This window comes from Coffea arabica, chromosome 2e (assembly GCF_036785885.1).
Source record: "Coffea arabica cultivar ET-39 chromosome 2e, Coffea Arabica ET-39 HiFi, whole genome shotgun sequence".
NCBI classification, from domain to species: Eukaryota; Viridiplantae; Streptophyta; class Magnoliopsida; order Gentianales; family Rubiaceae; genus Coffea; species Coffea arabica.
In genome coordinates, this window is record NC_092313.1 from 67,845,013 (window position 1) to 67,863,880 (window position 18,868).

An 18,868-nucleotide genomic window follows, 5' to 3' on the forward strand; every position below is an offset into this window, starting at 1 on the left:
AGCTCACTAAAACTCGGCATAGACGCCGAGCTCCAAATTCCTCCAATTGCTGCTGGATTACTACCACAAGTACTTGATTTCTGGAGATAAAGCTTTATTTTCTTAGCTTTTTTTTTGGCATTGATATATTATGGGTGTTTTGGAGGAGATATCTGGGAAATTTGAGCAAGATTTGGACTTGATACGGAAATGTTTCCGAGAGGCTTTGACTGGATTTGAAGCTAGAGAAAATCATCTGAATGGAGTACAAGGATCTCTTTCTGAAAGTTCTTGAGAACTTGCTGTGATGCTAGAGGCCATTGAAGCTCGGGCGAAGGAAATTGAGGAGAAGGAGAGAGAGTGTCGTTTGATTTTGGAACAAGGGCGGAAAGAATTGGAGGTGAAAAAGAATGAATTGAGTTTAATTAGAGATGATACTAGACTTAGGCAAGAGAAATTGAGTGAGCAAGAGAAGTTGATAGGAGGGCTTTTTGAGAGGATAGAGTTCGAGGGGAAACATATTGGGGATATTAGAAGTTCTGTTGATGAGGGTTTTAGAGAATTATGTTTAAAAGAGAGGCAGGTAGCAGATCGTTGGAGAGAGCTCGAGTGGGTTGAGAAACAGATTGAGAGTAGAGAAAATGAACTTGATAAGAAAGAGGAAAAGTTGAAGAGTTTAGAGAAGGAGATTGAGCTGAGGGAAAAGGTTTTGGGTTCAAAACAGGGGATGCTTGAAGCTAGAGAAAGTCAGCTGGAGGCTAGAGAAAAGGTTTTGGATTACAGAAGGTGCTTGACTTGAAACAAAGAGAGCTTGATTCTGCTCAAAAAGGCAAGGAAAGTTGTTCTAGAAAACCTGATTCAATAAATCCAATTCCAACCTGGGGAAGGGCAAAGAAAAGAAGGAAAAGTGGAGACAAGGATGCATATGAGAATGACTCTGAACAACATCCAGTCATTGATCTGGTTGGATCAGATTCTGGTGATTCTGGTCATTCAGGTTTGGGATGTGATCTAAATGATTCCCATTCAGTGTCAGAGTCTGATTCAGGTTATTCAGGTTCAGCACATGATCTTGGTAAGGCAGGTTTAGGCTTGGCCAATTCAAATTCAGGTTTTGAAGGCTCAAGTCCTATTTATCATTCGAACAAATTGTTTAATAACTTCAGAAGAACATACACGTTAAGCAGGTTTCATGTTGGTCAAATTTGGGCTTGTTCTTATCACAGTAGTAATGATAAGATACAAAAATCATATGCTGGGTCTTGAAGGTGCGTGATCCTATTGTTCGCATTGCATGGCTCCAGCCTGTGGCACATTATCCAGGTGCAATGTCGTATAGGAAGAACACCAAAAGTGTGAAGTTACCTGCCATAAAGCAGGGTTGGAAGGAGTGGATAGATGCGGGCTTACCAGTTGGTTGTGGTGAATTTATATGTGGCAAACAAGAGGCCCTGTCATTATCTCGTTGTAACTTTTTGCATCAAGTTTGCTACAAAGATAATTTTGCTTCTTGCAATCTTGGTAGTCCTTACTTAATACATCCTCAAAAGGGAGAGATGTGGGCCCTCTATAAGGATTGCAACCTTAGTTGCTGTGCTTCTAATCCTGAAAATCATTTATCTTGCCAGTATGAGATAGTTGAGATTGTCCAGAGAAATCCTTTTGACACTAGAGTTGCTTCCTTGGATAAATTGGAAGGATATGCTAGTTTATATCACAGAAGAAACCACAATAAGAAGTATACTTTTTTGATAGATGATGAAGAGCTCTTTAGGTTTTCCCACAAAATACCTTCTTTTAGGATGAGCAGCCAAGAGAGCAAAGGTGTACCAGAGGGATCTTTTGAACTTGATCCCAAGTCGCTTCCTGCAGTTTCTTGACAAAATTTGGAACATTCAGGTATTAAAGTTACTAAGTCCATTTTCATTGTGTTCCTGTGAATATTCCTTTTTGCAATTTTTGGTTGCTCCATTTGTGCTGCGGTGTTGGGAGGCTTTTTTACTGGATTGTACTGGTTAATGGGTGAACTCATTGCTAGACATTTTGGCAACACTGAAGAATTTTGTTTAATATGGCATGCAGCTGACACCAGTACTAGCCAGTCAAATGTAGTATTTACAAGTAATAGTCTTCATCATGACATAGAACTTCTTAAACTTCAATTTAATGACTATCATCTACCATGCACTAAGAATTATTAAATTTTACTTGAATGGGTATAGAACTGTTGTGTGATGTTCCTAAAGGGGCATTGCAAATTCTGGATAATCTTTGTACTTCTTTCTATCCTCCTAATAGATTTCCTCCCAGATTTTGGTATAGAATAATTTTTTTTCCCAGCCCCAGGGGACTGGTGGTTGAGAGAAACTCTTGCAGTATCGCAACACTGCTGGTTGTAATTTCCATACAATTTCCCACTAGAAAAATAGAAGTATGGCACAAAAAAATTGATTTTCCATTGTCTGAAACAGCCGAAGTAAACCTCAGTGGAGGAATTTTGTTCCGGTCTTCACCTATCAGTTTACTGTTTAGTTAGCTCTCTAACCGAGGTCTCTCTCTCTCTCTCTCTTATGCACACAAAGACGCACAATCACACAATCATTGAAGCCACTCTAAATTTGTTTTCTGGAAATTCTTGTTGAGGATTATATTAGAGGATCATTGAATGTTTTGTTGAATTGCATGATGTAGGTTACCTGCTGGATGAATTATAAACTATGTGAACTTCCAGCTCTATTGCAGTTACTCTTAAGTTTCTTCTTTTTTTATTTTAACAATTCAGTGCATCATTTTCGTAATTCTCTTTTGGGTTTTTGTAAAGTGTCCCACCTTTGCAAACAAAATCATTTTCAAGCCTGTGGTCTGTGTGACCTGAATGTAGCTACCTTAGATTTGTGCCAAAGTTCACTTCACCTGGGATTGCTTCTAGTTCTATTCTGTATGAACCCTGTCTTTTTGTCTCCTTTTTGTTGAACTTTGTTATAGTCCTTTGAGTTGCCAAAACTTTTGTGGACTTTGTAGCCTCTAACTGCAAAATGCAATACCAAGATTGCTTCCGCACAATTGGCAAATTTAAAGTGGTTCTCCTTGTCAATGTCCACCCTTGTTGCTCTTTTGGTACCAATTTAGATGCAATCACACTTTTGTAATACCTGTCCAAATTCCACCTACCTCTTGCTAGAATCCTTTAATGGCCTTGGATAGCATGATAAAAAATTGTCGAAATTACAACTGAAGTCCACCATTCCTTGATCTTATCAATCTTCACACATGGCGTTTTACCATCTTTGATAGGTGGATGTTCTGCAACTATGTTTTATGTGTCCATTTTATTGGAAATATTTATTTGTTTGTTACCGCATTGGATACACCCACTTCATAAATTCATTTAGTGATGCTTAGTTCTTTACTAATTCTAGCTTGACATATTTTACAGTGAATAACTTTTTGAAACTTATGCCACTTTCTTCCGATTGTGTCTGTCATGATACATCACATAAAATTTCTTCCCATGCATGGTGTTGCCAACTCTTATTATGCTGCTGTCCTGTTTAGAAAGGGGAATTGAGAAATTCATATTTGGTACAAGTCAATAATTGTTTGTGGTTTTGAAGTATTTGTGAGCTAAAAATGTTGGATTCATATGGCTATTTATTGTATTTTGTGTGTAGAGCTGGAAGCCAGATGTCAACTGTAGTCATAATTGATCTATACGAAACCTTTCAATGCTCAAGCACCTGCTATCATTCAGGTCGATCTGGCATTTGTGGACAAATATTCTGTAACCAAATAGAGTTGTACAGATAAATGTGGTGCTTGGATATGTTTACATTATTGAGTGTGTCGAGTTAGATCTCCCTGTTAGCTTAGCCTGTGCAGCTATTTCTATACCCGTTTAGCATAACATGAATTTGAGCCTAAATGAGACAGGCATGTCCAATGCACAGCTTATTATCATGAATGGCGATGTCCATCTAGTTTTCCATTTTTATAATTTTCTAGTAGCTATGGAGAGCTATCTACTTCAAACAATCTCAAGTTAACAGCAGTTTCCACCTTTTAAGTCGCCCTTATTTCCACGTAAAATTTTTTGCTTGTTCACATAATATGAAGTATGCCTTTTTTTTGCTCGTAACTGAGTTATAATTTGATATAGTAATTTGACAGGCGTATATTTTGCTTTTGGTCTAATGGAACGGTTGGAGATGTTTACATGCAAATTTCTGTCCAGTATTATGTTTGCTGTCTGAATAGTCCGAGTTATCGCAATGTTTTCAAACCCGGACCGGGCCGGCCGGCTCGACCGGTCAAACCGCGAACCGGCCATGTGTCCGGTCCGGTTCATAGCTGGTGTTGACTTGGTTCTAGAACCGGGCAAACCCGTAAAAAACCGCTCAAACCGTTAAACTCGGATCGAACCGTGAACCGCGGTTTTTTAATTTTTCACAAAATTGACTGAATTTTGACTGAAATTAAGGACTAAACATCTAAACCTAGTCTTCAGTCTATTCTTCACTCCAATCTTCGCCTCTTCAGTCTTCTTGCTTGGCTGCTCTTGCCGAGTTGCCGTCGTTGCCGTCTCTATTTCCTTCTCGGCTTCTCAGTCCAAACTCCAAACTTGATCCATAGCAATCAGCACGAAGGAAGCACGAAGCAAGTAAACTTGATCCCCTCGGCCCTCTGTATATATATCATCAATTTCTTTTTTTTTTAAATTTTGTTAGTATATTTCTGATCTTGCTATACTTATTTTTCTGGTTTTTTTTTGAAATTTTTACACTACTACCCAAAAAATAAGTTGCCAGATTATCTTGCCGGGAAATTGTTGGAATTTATGGAGGAAAATAGTGGTGCAATTTTTATTAGTTGGGTAGTTTTGTTCTCTGTTTCAGTTTATTAGAATAATATCGAGACTAGCTAGTTCTTGAGGATGTTTCATGATCTGTGGAATACGATTCTTCGAGCAGAAGAACCGTAAAATTGGATATGATCGTCATATTATGGGTTTTTGTTATCTAAAAGAAATTCTTTATGAGTTTTGATACAGGTAAAAACAGAGAGTGCTGGAGCCTGGAGCATGAAGGTTTTGTCATTGGATGATTGCATGCATGCAAAATGTGAATAACTACATAAAGAAATGATTGGCTTTCTTGATTATGATCAGCAACAGAAAGAAAACGAAGAAAAGGTGATTACTTATTTGTTGACCATGATCAGTATTATTGCCTGTTGATTTTTTACAAGGTCTAGTTCCTGTACTCAGTCAGGGTTCTTAATTTTTCTTTCAACTTCGATTCTCTTTGGCTTTCCCTTCGGGCGTGTTTTGTCAGTGTCCTCTTGCATGAAGGCAGTCATCACAGGATCAAACTCTTGATATTACTAAGCGGCGCATCTCTTTTTGCTGGAAATTCTTGTGATAGGAATGAATATGGATGTGTACCACTGGAATCCCTTCATTTGTATTCAATAGAGTTTATTTTTAAGAATTAGAGATTGCTTTTACTGTCTGGAGTTTAAGGTGATGTTGTTGTGTATTGTTGTTGTGCAATGCAATTATTGCTCTTATTATTTAAGAGGTTGAAAACAAAGAGATTCACAAATTTGTCTAATTCTTTTGATGTAATGGTATCCGTGTGTCTACTTGTCCTAACATATATAAGCTGAGCTCTTTGTAGTTATCTAATGGTCAGTAGCCAGAAGTGAAGGTCACCCTGTCCTTGTACCAAGGGCGTCCAGGCCAACTAACCTTAGCTTTATGTATATCTAGACAACAAAGTCCCACTCCCATGTTCTCCACAAGGGCTGGTTCTTTTCACCTTGAGAAAGTGCATATGAGATTGTTCAGTTAGTTGAACTGGATCTGCAACTTGTTTGGAAAAATCAGATAAAAGAATATGTCACCTGACCTGTGTTTTTAATTTGTCTAAGAAGATCCCCTGTTATTGTAAAAGCTGAAATTGTAATTTATTTATCATATCTAGTTGAATGTGTAAATAATTAAATATGCTAATTTTTTAGATAATGAAGATGAAGCAGAAGATGTTGATTTAGAAATATTTCAGCGTCGAAACTTTTTTAATGATGATGAAGATGATGATTGGCATTAAATATTCAAATTGTAATTGGTATAGAATTGTTTGAACTCTTTTATTTTTATTTTTAAGATTTGTATCAATTGGTGTGATGATATTAATATGAATTTTATACTTTTATCACTTGCCAGTGATTCATATAATGGTCTTGGATGGTGATGACGACTTGTCAAGATGGCTTATTTTTGAAGCTTTGTTGTCCCAGAATGACGAAGAAGATTATAGAAACCTCAGAAATTGGATTTGTTTGGACCTTTTGAGTGTTTTCTACACTTATATTGTTTTTTTGTTAATTCTAATATTTAGACAATTGGACATGTAAGTTGGATAACTATGATATTGCTCTTATGTTAATTGTGGTTTAACATTTATATCTTATTCTGTGCGCAGGTATGTGTGTGTGTATATATATATATATTTATTTATTTATTTATTTATTGAACTGGAGTTGAACCGGTCCGATCGGTTGAATCTTGACCCTTTCACTTCACCGGTTCAATTAACGGTCCGAGTTTTAAAACATTGGTGTATCGGCTGGTGACCTAGAGTATTGACATGAGCTCAACGAATTTACATTTTGTCTTGCTCAGCTTGTGTCCCAGTTCGTCCAGAGTGGCTGTATTACCAAATGGCGAGCTTAAAGGAGGTTCTCAGCTTTTTGTGTTTTATTCTTAACTTTAAATGTGTGTTTATGATGTAAAATGATACATGGTACCATATGCTTTCCATATGCTTTTTTTTTTTCAAAAAAAATATGCTTTCCTAGCTAACTACGGATTAAGTACATCAATTTAAGCAATCATTATCTGTACCTATATACAATAATAAAAGGAGAGAGCTGGCAGTTTGGGATAAACATTTTGTATCATTTTTTTGAACTTTCAATTTTGTCCTTAAAAATTTAATTTTCACCCTAATCACCTAATCATATTTGCTAATATAGTCTCTCATAACTCCCCTAAATATTGTAGCTACCAAATTAACTATAACTGTATTAAAGATAAAAAATTACTAATAAATTGTAGTTTTTTTATATGTAATTTAATTTTGTAAAAACAAAATTAATATATTCATAAAATTAATAATTATTTCTGAACTATATACACATTGGATGTGCCCTTAACATTAGTGTATGCAAGTTCTATTTGATCTTTACTATGTAGAAAAGACCTAAATTTTTGGATTAATTTCGGCCTCTATGATTTCATTATTCATAGGTATGGCAATAGGGGCACCCTACGGGAGATTAATGGGGTGGGGGATAGGGCGGGGCGAAGGGAAAAATGCTCCCCTCATTAAAAAAACGTGGTGGGGTACGACCGCTCCATCCCCCGCTTAAATAAAATAATAATATATATACACACACACATAACATATTTAATATTATTAATTATAAATATCAAATTATGCATATGTAATATAATTAATATTATTAGTTATACTAATAATTATATATTTATATTAATACAAATTATTGATTAGTTGTAATAATATATTTACACTAAATTACTAGCTACAATTTTTACTAATTATACATTTATTTTATTATATACTTTTTACTAATTATACATTTGTACTAAATTACAAATTATAAACTTTTTCCCAACAGGCATCTGCGGAGGAAGTGGAGCGGGGGCGGGGGATATGTTTAGGCAACAGTCCCGCTCTAATCTCGTCCTATTGCCATTCCCAAAAATTTGCGCTACCCGGTTAAGGATAAGTTTAGCAAATCAGCAATAACTACGGTGTTATTCCATATGCATCCGATACCCATCCGCATCCTCAAGTCATTTTTTGGATTTGCCAAACATTGTCCTGTTCTGTACCATATCAGTTGAGAAAAAAAACTCTTAAGGCGGGAAAATTACTAAAGGACTGAAGCAATACCAAAAATAAAAATGAAAAGACAACGATTTCAAGCATGAAACTGTTAAAAAAAAAAAAAGGAAAAGTTGAAAGCTTCCTGTTGATGTAGCTCAAACTCAGGATTAATCAGTTCGAATCTTATGCTGTCTAGTGGTCTTAATTGAAACATAATTAGTTTTAAGAAAAAGATTGACATACGTAACAATTTAGAGAGGTATTTGAACCGTCAAAATTTTGTTGAATTATTGTAATAGTGGAAATAGTTTACAATTTAAATTATAAAAGGAAAGTTCCCATTAGGATGGATAAATGAATAAGATAAGTAATGCCTTATTTGATAATCCAATTCACCACTTAAACATAATGGATTTAGACCTTAATATATTCAGACGTGCTTGATAACAAAAAAAATAAGGGTTATTATCACTTTACCCCCTCAATGTTTGGTATCACTATCAATTTTCCCATTAACGTTATCTTTAGTCACTTTACCCCAAGACTAACGGTCAAACTTAATAGAGTTTGTTAATTAAAGTAAAAAGACATGTTTAACTCTTAAAATTATTATCACTTTAGCCCCATAAAAGTATAATCTCATTATCAATTTACCCCATAGAGGTATTTTTTTAGACAATTTATTCTACCATTTAACCAACTCAGTAAGTTAAAAAAACTTTAGAAGCAAATTACCTCCTCTTTGCATAATAAAAATAATAAAAAATTTAGAGTGGCTCTTTTCCTTTTTAGTATCAAGAAAAAAGTCAAAGAATTAATTTCTTTATTCTTCGCAATTTTATTAATATTGAAAAAAATTAGAAAGACGGAGAGGGGGAGAGGAGAGAGAGAGAGAGAGAGAGAGAGAGAGAGCTCAATTCTTTTTTAAAAAATTACAAATAATAAAGAATTGAATACTTTTATTATTTTAAAATTATTTCACTTTTCTGTTTACTATCAAATTCCAATCCTAATCTCAACAACCTTAAAGTAATACGATAATGTTAGACTTTCTTTATTTTCTTTCTTTGCAAAATCTAATTTTTTGTCTCCTTCTTTCCTATGTCTTTGTCTTTTCCAAGTATTAATAAGTGTGAAAAAATTTTGAGAAAATTCTTTTATTTTTATGTTTTTCGGTCTCTTAAAGTGAAAAAAAGGAAAAATAACCATTCCAACTTTTTATTTTTAATTATATATAAAAGGGTAAATATATTTAAAATTTTTTGACTATACTGGTTAGGTTAACGATGAGGTAAAATGTCTAGAAAATAATGTTAGGAACTAAAGCGAGTGTATCACTATAATCTAAATGAATAAAGTGATGATAACAATATAGTAATGCTATAAAATAAAAGGGTTTTTTTTGTCCAAAATTTCTTAACATGTTGAGTTGAATTACTAATATGGGTAAAGTAATTAAAAAATAACGTTAAGAGATAAACTGATAGTAATGATATAATTTAAGGGGGTAAAGTGATAATAACCCAGAAAATAAACATCTGAATTAATTAAGTGAAACTGATCTTTCATATGTTAGTGTGGGCCTGATTATGTGGCACTAAATACCCACTAACAGTTGGTGTGACAAGGGCAGCTTGATAATTTAACAGAATCTCTATAGTTTTTCTAAACCCAGGAATAGTAAGCCATACTTGTCTTGCAAATTAATGAAAAGTTGGATCATTCATACCAATTTTGATTTTTCCAACAACCTTTTTTCCAAATATTTCTCAAGCAATTTTGCTTGGGTTGCAGGACAGAATTCATTGCCCAATTGCTACAATTTGTCGTCCACATTTCTTGGAAGGTGATGCTACTAATGTAATCGGAGTACTCAATATTTGTGACTTTCTTCAGAAAAAAGAATGCCCAAAAAAAAAAGATATCTAAAATTTTTTGGAGTAAAATTGCTTCTAGAAACAATAACTATATATATATATATATAAATTTAAAAAAACGCAACTATTCTAAAAGAATTCCATGACTCATCCTATAAGCAAAACTGCATCTTGCTTAAATTAGCTCTCTCAAAATTCAATTCTCTACTTTCCAGATCAAAATCAGACACATGAGAACTTTAATTGCTTTCTGGTACAAGTAGTAGTTAGTTGATGAATTTAGAGACTGCTGTATGAGGATCTTTGCAAACAATAATATGCCCTACATATAGAACTGAGAATGGAATCTGTTCCCATATGGTCATATTTTGGCAAATAAAATAAAATAAAGAGGTAAATTAGTCCACAAGCACATTACAAAAAGCCAAATACACAACTGTCTAATAACATTTATTGCATCAAATGAAGTGTTTCAAAGTCGAACACAATTTTTTTTTCTTTTTGTGGAACTTTTTTGTTGAATAATAAACAGTGGAGCTCAAAACCCTCCCAATTCCCTAAAATTTATACAGAGTTCGAAACAAAAAGGCACACAAAAACACAGGCAAAAGTTTTGCTTCTTCAACTGCTTTCTTCTTCTTCCACAGCAACAGCAAACCTTTTTTTTTTTCTCTTTTTTTTTTTTACTTTTTTGTTTTAAAATAGAGAAAGCCACACGTATGAGCAATTATAAGAAAGCCACACATATGAGAAAGCCACACATAGCAAACCCTGCTGATATTAGAAAATCCAAAGACAATAGCTACTCTTTCTTGCCCTTTTGACTGAGATTTTGTGTACATCTAACTTTCAAATGTGGCTTTGCAGGAAGTAATTGATGCTGAGGATGAGAAACTGAAAAAGCTAAAGAACGAATTTGGAAATGAAGTTTATGAAGCTGTGACAACAGCTTTGATGGAGCTGAATGAGTACAACCCCAGTGGCAGGTATGTTATACCTGAGTTATGGAACTACAACCAGAAAAGGAGAGCAACACTGAAGGAAGGAGTAGCATACATAATCGAGCAGTGGAAATGCCTCAAATGGAAAACCAAAGACCACTAAAGGTGAACCTTCTTACTCTCTCTACCTGTATGTAATCAAGGGGATTCAAGACACCTCTGCTACTGACATTTTTTTTCTTTATTTTAAGAGCAAATTGTGTTTTGGAAGTATATGCACCGATTAATCCATATTATCATGAAACCGATTTATGGTTACAAATCCATACTCCTGCCAACTTCGTGTTTAATAGCTATCCATTTTGAATTATTTCACACTTGCTATGCTAATCGTGGTACGTGCATTATTCAGGTCCATGGCCTATCCATCTTCATTCAATGATGATGTCACTGTGGTGAATCATCCGTTATATTGATCATATACTGTGGTGTATGCTACTCCTTCCTTCAGTGTTGCTCTCCTTTTCTGGTTGTAGTTCCATAACTCAGGTATAACATACCTGCCACTGGCTCATTCAGCTCCATCAAAGCTGTTGTCACAGCTTCATAAACTTCATTTCCAAATTCGTTCTTTAGCTTTTTCAGTTTCTCATCCTCAGCATCAATTACTTCCTGCAAAGCCACATTTGAAAGTTAGATGTACACAAAATCTCAGTCAAAAGGGCAAGAAAGAATGACAGATATCGATCAATCCAGGGCAGATACAATCCTCCAAGGACCAACTCTTTTAACTGTAGAGGGAAAGAAAACTCAACAGGATTCGATGGCAATGACTCCACCAACACTTCGAGTGCTTCTAGACTTGAAAGGTGACTTAAGTTGCAGCATCCCACAGAGCACTCTGCTGCCGAGAGTTGGATCTTCAGTTGGCGGACATTTGGAATCTTTCTCATTATATTTTCCGCTCTGTCGTCTAAAGTCACAATCAAGGTGGAAAGAGTATCTAAATTCGAGAGGCCGGAGGTGTTTTCAAGATTTTCACTCGGCAAAGAACAAGTAACGTTCCAGCCCACCACATGTAGATGCCTCAACTTGGTCATGTTCCATATGGTATCTGGCAATGAAACAGTACCAGATTCAGCAATCATAACAAAAGTTTCTAAGTTGGAGAGCTTGTCAATTGTGGAGGGAATGGAACTCATTGCACCCTGAACACCCAAGTATCTCAGCTCAACAAGAGCTTCTACTTCTCTAGGAAAAACCTTATGCCGCAGAAAAATTTGCTCCAAATCCAACACCCGAAGTTTTTTGTAGATGCCAAAGACAAATAACATATCAGCCATGAATGAATCAGTCTCTTCAATCTGACTAAACAATAGCAGACTGCATAGTTGTGGACAGAATAGCCTTGACTTCTTAAACTGCTCTACCTTGGACCAAATGGACAACCTCTCGAGGTAGGGGCGCTCATTAAAAGTGGAAAGTTCACCGTAGCCACGCAACACCTGTAGGAAATTTTCTTGTTTGGCTCTGTCCTTACAAAACTCGTGTAATAGATCATGAATGCGACAAGTTTTGACTCCACCAGTATGTCCTTGTTTGGCAACCATGATTAGGTTTCGGCCAATAAGATCCATCATGTATTCTTCTGCTAAATCCTCTAATCTCTTTGGTTCTGTATCTTGCACAGGCTCTTCAGCAGATACAAAGCCTTCGGCTATCCATAGTCTCGTCAACTTCTCAGTTTCAATTTCTTGATCTTCTCTAAATGCCCCAAAGTAGAGAAGGCATGGTATCAAATGAAGTGGTAAGTTCATGTAACTCAGCTCCAATGTATACTTGCACCGGTCTGTTTCATACGCAATGGCTGAAGTTAAACTATCAACTTCACTCCAAGCCCCATCCTCTATAGTTGACAAAATTCCAGCTATGATGACTATGGTAAGAGGCAATCCCTTGCAATTTCTTGCTATTTTCTCCCCAAGCATGCGTAGTGGTGGAGGACAATGTGCTTCTCCAAACACCTTCTTCTGCAATAATTCCCAACTCTCTTCTTTGGTGAGTTCACGAAGATTGTGAAGTTCCACAGAACCCACACCAATTCTAACCTCCGAAGCCACACTAGATTCTCGAGTTGTAATTAGGATTCGACTTCCAGTCCTATCGTCAGGGAATGAATGACACAAGCCATGCCATACCCCAATGTCCCAGACATCATCTAAAACAACGAGATATCTATTCTTCAATAACAGTTTCTTGAGGTTTAGCATTAAATCAATCTCATCCAGAACTTTGTGCTCTTCATTCACGCTAGCCTGTTTACCAAGAGAGGACAAAATTTGAACTAGTAGATTTTTCAAGTTATATTCTTGAGAAACAGTACACCAAAGAAACAAATGGAAGTAAGCCCGAACTGGGGGACTATTGTAAATTTTTTTGGCTAGAGTGGTCTTGCCAAGTCCAGGCATTCCCACAATGGGAACAATTTGCAACATTGCTGATCCTCTTTCGAGTCTGTTAATCACTTTTTTTGCCTCATCCTCGAGACCAACTACAAATTCATCGGTCATTGGTACTCTACCTCTTGATGGCTTGAAACGGGTAGTCTTGCGAACTTCTTGTCCTTTGAAGCTATGACAGGAGGGTTTACTTCCTGAGATGCTTGAACCCCTTAGCTGAGCCACAATAAGCATAACATTGTTGTTCGTGTTGACTAACATAGCACAAGATTCAGCAGATTCTCCGACCACTAAGGAGTCAACACCCAGTTCTTTCATTTCATTCAGAAAGAGTGAGAAAACTACAATTCCTGCCTCACTAATAACAGCCACAATTTTATCATTTAGCTCATTCATATTCTCCTGCGCCTCATTCAGAATGCTTCTCAAAAATCTCAGTCCCTCATAGAGTCTTTTCATAAGATCTTTCACAGAAACTGCGAAGCTGGTTCTGCACCATAGGAGCTCCCAAAGACTACTTATGAGAGAATCATTAAAATCCTTCAATATTTGCATATCTGTCTGCGTTGTAAGCAATGATTCTGGGGATTTCGGAGCTTTAAGGACTTTGACATATGTCTCATAAACTTGGAGGTCAACGGGGTTAATCTTCTCCAGTAGTTCACTGATTATGGAGCACATCCTGGGATCATGCATCTCTTCATCTTCCTTGTAAAACAAACACTTGTAAGAGAGGCGTGCGGCATTTAGAGCCACAACTTGAACGTGAGCCAACAGATCTCCCAATTCACGTTCTTCAACACCCAGAAATCTGGCAAAGCCAATGAAATTTTTCAAGAATGTAAGCTTGTCTTCAAGGGCCTCAATATGTGCGTGCAAAGCACTGTTGTAATCTTCCATGGACTCAAAATGCCGACGGCTGAGAAGATCGACCAGATTCTGAAGAACAGAATCTATGAAGTCCAAGAGTTCACAGTCTCTTAAGCAGGAACCGGACTCTGATGAGCTGCAGCTCGACAAGGTATCGTATATGTCGATGATATCTTGCTTAAAGGACTTGATGTTTCCCAGCAAATTAGAGACGACGGGTTTCAAAGCTGTGACTACGCTTTTCAAATTGAATGGACTTTTTGACCTAAGATTGAGGGACTTTATATCCATCCCAGATCTGTTTACAGGAGCTTCAATCTTAGACAAGAAATCTCGAAGCCTTACCTTCAATTGGTCGTTGCTCCAGTTTTTTGCACACAGAAGAACTGGTTTCAGGAACAGCAGATTCAGCTTGAGGGCCTCAAATCCTTCACGCAGGTTGGAAAATCCAGTTTCAAACGAATCACGTTTTTCGAGGTTGTTCTGGAGCAACTCCAGATTATGCAAGACGGAATCGACACGAGTAGAGGCCATGTCTCTCTCTCTTTGCGGGGATCTTCCTCTGACTCTCGAATTTCAGAGATGGTAAAGGAGAAAGAAAGCTCAGCGCTAGAGCCAGCAATAGAGTATTTTCTCGCTGAACAACAAGACTTCCTGAGTGACAATTAGCAGGGGAAAAACGGGTGTTGTTGGTTTGTCTGCTGAATCAAGGCGGGGATACCATTAGGGTTAATTTCACTTTGTCCCCCCAAACTTTGGACGATTACTCACTTCAATCCCTAAACTTCAAAATGGGACACTTAAATTCCTAAACTTATAAATACCTCCCACTTAAGGAAAATTGTTAACAAATCCTGAATGCCGTTGGTGGTCGAAGTGTCCTATTTTATAAGGGTTTATGGATTTAAGTGTCCCATTTTATAAGTTTGTTAACAAATCCTGAATGCCGTTGGTGGTCGAAGTGTCCTATTTTATAAGGGTTTATGGATTTAAGTGTCCCATTTTATAAGTTTAGGGACTTAAGTGGGAGTATTTATAAGTTTAGGGATTTAAGTGTCCCATTTTAAAATCTAGGGATTGAAGTGGGTAATCGTCCAAAGTTTAGGGGGACAAAGTGGAATTAACCCATACCATTATCCAACATTTTGAGGGCGGTTGACTTGGTGAAGACTGGAGTAGAAAAAAAAAAGGGTAATTTCGTCATGGAAAATAAACAAACAACGAATTTATTAACTTTGCATTTACTCAAGAAGAATCAACTTTTAAAAAAATAATAAAAAAAATCCACTAAAAACTGTAGCAAACAACCATTATCATTAGGGATAATTTCAGAAACCTCCCCTGAGGTTTCTGACACTTTCACTGACATCCCCTGAGGTTCTCAAAATTTCACTTACCTCCCTTGATAAAAAATTGGGCCCCTTTTCTGACGTCATCAGGGCCAAAATTACAGATATATCCCAAGTAGTTGGGGTTAATTACTACCGTTTATGTTTAAGTTACATAATGAATTTTCTTATTCTTTACGTACCTATTCTTGTCATGCAAGATTACACGCCTGACTTCAAATTACGTACTTTGCAAGAAAATGTCTGTGGAGTCATTTGTTACAAGACAAGAAGTTCAATCAAATAAGAACAATTTATGTACACAGGTGGGATTGGGAATTCAAGCTTGTCCTTTTTGGTATTTAGGATAATGTTTTTATATGAACTCAAGGAAGATGGATAGCCTATTTTGCAAGGTTATTAGGTAATTTACCTTTGTGGAATTCTTGATATCAAGCCATTTGATTGCTAATGTGGACAGGTGGCTTAAGCGCGTAATAAGTGCCATGGATTCGAAGTTCGGCTGAAATATCACATATCGAACGAAGTCTTTATTAGAAACCTAATTAGAAACCTATTAGAGTTCAGTGAGCTCTCGTACTAAGCTCCACCGCCAACCCTCCATTTCGAAAAAAAAAGACAAAAGCAAAACAAAAGCAAACACACGAAGCGCAGAATAACGTTGAAACCCGCAAGCGGGATTATGTGTTTTTTCTATTTCAAGGTTAGCTCGCATGCGGGTTAATGTTATATTTGAGCGCGAGAAGAAAAAATTGGTAATTAGGCTCTTTGGGCATTATAAGTAAATATTTAAATTAATGGCAGTTTTATTACACCAATATTATTGTATTATCATTATTATGATTATTGTATTATTTCTTATGCAAATATAACATTTAATTATTTAAATTTGATTTTATTTTTACAATTTATAAAATTTTTATCACTTATATAATATTTTTAAAACCCTAATACATCTAAATTTGATTTTATTTTTCAAATTTATAAGATTTTTATTTAAAAAAATGGGATACGGATAAGATATCCAGTTGGTTCGATTTGCATAGGTGCATATGAGAATATCCGAATACTCCTGAAACCCGCAAGCGGGATTCTGTGTTTTTTCTATTTCAAGGTTAGCTCGCATGCGGGTTAATGTTATATTTGAGCGCGAGAAGAAAAAATTGGTAATTAGGCTCTTTGGGCATTATAAGTAAATATTTAAATTAATGGCAGTTTTATTACACCAATATTATTGTATTATCATTATTATGATTATTGTATTATTTCTTATGCAAATATAACATTTAATTATCCAAGCAGTTTGATTTTATTTTTACAATTTATAAAATTTTTATCACTTATATAATATTTTTAAAACCCTAATACATCTAAATTTGAATCTAATTTTCTACAAGTCATACTTATAAATGCGAAATCTAACAAAAAAGTTAAATACAATTTTTGCAGGTCAAATTTAACAAATGCGAGCTATTTGCAAAATTTTAAATATTTGCAACATTTTTTAAAACAAAAATTAGAAGCTTTCTGCAAATAATTCCCTACCTCTCAAAAAATACCAAAATAAAAAAGATAAGAGCTCGCATTTGCTTCCTAGAAATAATTCCCTAGCTCTTAAAAAAGGAAAAAAAAAATTGAGAAGAGCTCGCATTCGTGGAATGCGAGCTCAATAACCAGAGCTCGCATTCCACGAATGCGAGCTCTTGTAAGCTCGCATTTGTGAAATTCACAAATGCGAAGACCCCCCTGACGGAAATTAAACCCAAAATCACCCCTTTTGTAGAATTTTTTTAAAATTCATCACAAAGTTGGAAATTTCTCAATAGAAATACAACTTGTCTGGATTCCTTTCACTCTCTGATATCATTACGGTTGCTTTGCGATTACAGCGGCAAAACCTGTTTTTAATGGAGAAAGATGTAGGTGAATTCCATGATTCTCCCCTATGGCTTGAAGAGGCCATGGTTGCAGCTAAAACTTTTTACTCAGAGCTCTAATTGTAGCACAGCAAATGCACTTGTTATCACTCCAAATTAGTAGCAAAGAATGTTAATAGCTTGAAACCTCAGAGGTAGTTAAGTTGCTTTGCTTTATATGCTATTGCTACTGAAACAGCAAACCTTCTGGCCGTTGCAATTTGCAGCTAGCCGTTGCAAAATCTGCCAAATAACTGTTGCATGGCACATCTGGTGCATGCAATTTTTTGTATTGCACTTACCCCCCCTCAACTTTACTAATTAGTCCAAATCATTTATTCTTCTTTGAATCTTCTACTAATACAACTTCTGCAAAGGGTAGCTATGGAATAAAAATACCTTCTCACACATGAAAATAATATTTTAATCTGATTTGGACTGGATTGTTACCACAAAATCAAAAGCAAGGGAGGTAAGTGAAATTTTGAGAACCTCAGGGGATGTCAGTGAAAGTGTCAGAAACCTCAGGGGAGGTTTCTGAAATTATCCCTTATCATTATGGCACTAAGAAAGCGACAATCAACCTGCAATTGCATGATAAAAGACATCTGCATTATCAACAAGTAAATTTCTTTATCCTTCAAGTGTGAAAGGGTTGGTTCGCATTGAAACAGGACAATTATTAAAGTGAAAAACAGGCCCACATTTCTCTATCCTTCAACTGTGAATGTAAGACCAAATATATGAGAGAGGCTTTATTGAGGATCCAATGGAGATCATTTATAGTTTTATCAAACCAAAGTTAATTAACCATCAAGTACTAACACATGTTCACTTTTAGTCCTTAGGGCTGGCACCGGAGCGGTTTGGGAGTGTTGTGGTACAGGACCAGAATTGTTGCAGGAATGGAATTTGAATAAACAGAACAAGTAAGGTTAGCTCAAGTCTGATTGGATTCAGCTATGGAAATGCTTCCTTGTATTGATGAACTTCAAACTAATACAGAATATGAATTGGCGGGAAAGAAAAGAAGGGGAAAAAGAATGCAAGAAATTGGGAGAAGGATAACAGAAGGGGGATTCCCTTTGTGGATGAAATAACAAATCTAACAAAATTGATTCCTACTAATTACATACTCGTATCTTTTTATAGAAGCTATACTAACTAACTCCTTAAAGTAACCAACGAGGAATTGACATGTGTAAGTAGCATCTTCAAGCTCAGTGAGATCCAACTTCAGCAAGAACAACGTGAGTTCCAGTGAATGCGTGGTCGATGGGTCGCGCCTTCATTAATTCCTCTGCGTCTTCCCTATTCCTGTCTTCGCGCTTTCTTATTCCTTATGCGGCTAACTGTTGGCTCCAACTGGATCATGACTTCTCTTGCATCTTCCTCCTGTTGTCACGCCTTCCCTTGCCTTTCCTTCACGCCTTCTACTACTGAGTTGACTTCATTACAATATCCCCCCCTTAATTAGTAAATCTTGTCCTCAAGATTGAAAGGTGGGGAATTGTTTCTTAATCTCCTCTGCATCCTCCCATGTAGCTTCCGCAGGATCTGTACC

At 36.1% G+C, this 18,868-nt stretch overlaps 1 protein-coding gene and 1 long non-coding RNA gene across 3 annotated transcripts; one reads left to right on the forward strand and one right to left on the reverse strand.

Moving 5' to 3' along the window:
* Positions 1–1,884: 1,884 nt before the first annotated feature.
* On the forward strand, positions 1,885–6,449 carry LOC113732743 (uncharacterized). Of its 2 annotated transcripts, XR_003458870.2 has the most exons (3): positions 1,910–4,636; positions 5,027–5,167; positions 6,203–6,449. It is a non-coding gene; the product is annotated as an uncharacterized lncRNA (long non-coding RNA). The 2 variants fall into 2 exon arrangements; XR_011840892.1 differs by lacking the exon at positions 5,027–5,167 and having other exon boundaries at positions 1,885–4,636.
* A 3,749-nt stretch (positions 6,450–10,198) lies between these two features.
* On the reverse strand, positions 10,199–14,706 carry LOC113732744 (late blight resistance protein R1-A). Its single transcript, XM_027258683.2, has 2 exons — positions 11,526–14,706; positions 10,199–11,382 (listed from the first exon to the last, which is right to left on the reverse strand). The coding sequence occupies exons 1-2, from the start codon at positions 14,571–14,573 to the stop codon at positions 11,218–11,220; spliced, it is 3,213 nt and encodes a 1,070-aa protein (XP_027114484.1). The 5' UTR covers positions 14,574–14,706; the 3' UTR covers positions 10,199–11,217.
* Positions 14,707–18,868: the final 4,162 nt, after the last annotated feature.

Bases quoted from the DNA above. Each gene is read 5' to 3' on its own strand.
- LOC113732744 (XM_027258683.2), bottom strand. From the start codon at position 14,573: ATGGCCTCTACTCGTGTCGATTCCGTCTTGCATAATCTGGAGTTGCTC. The intron at 11,383-11,525 runs GTTGAGTTTTCT...GTGGCTTTGCAG, and splicing joins AGTCATTGCCATCGAATCCT to GAAGTAATTGATGCTGAGGA.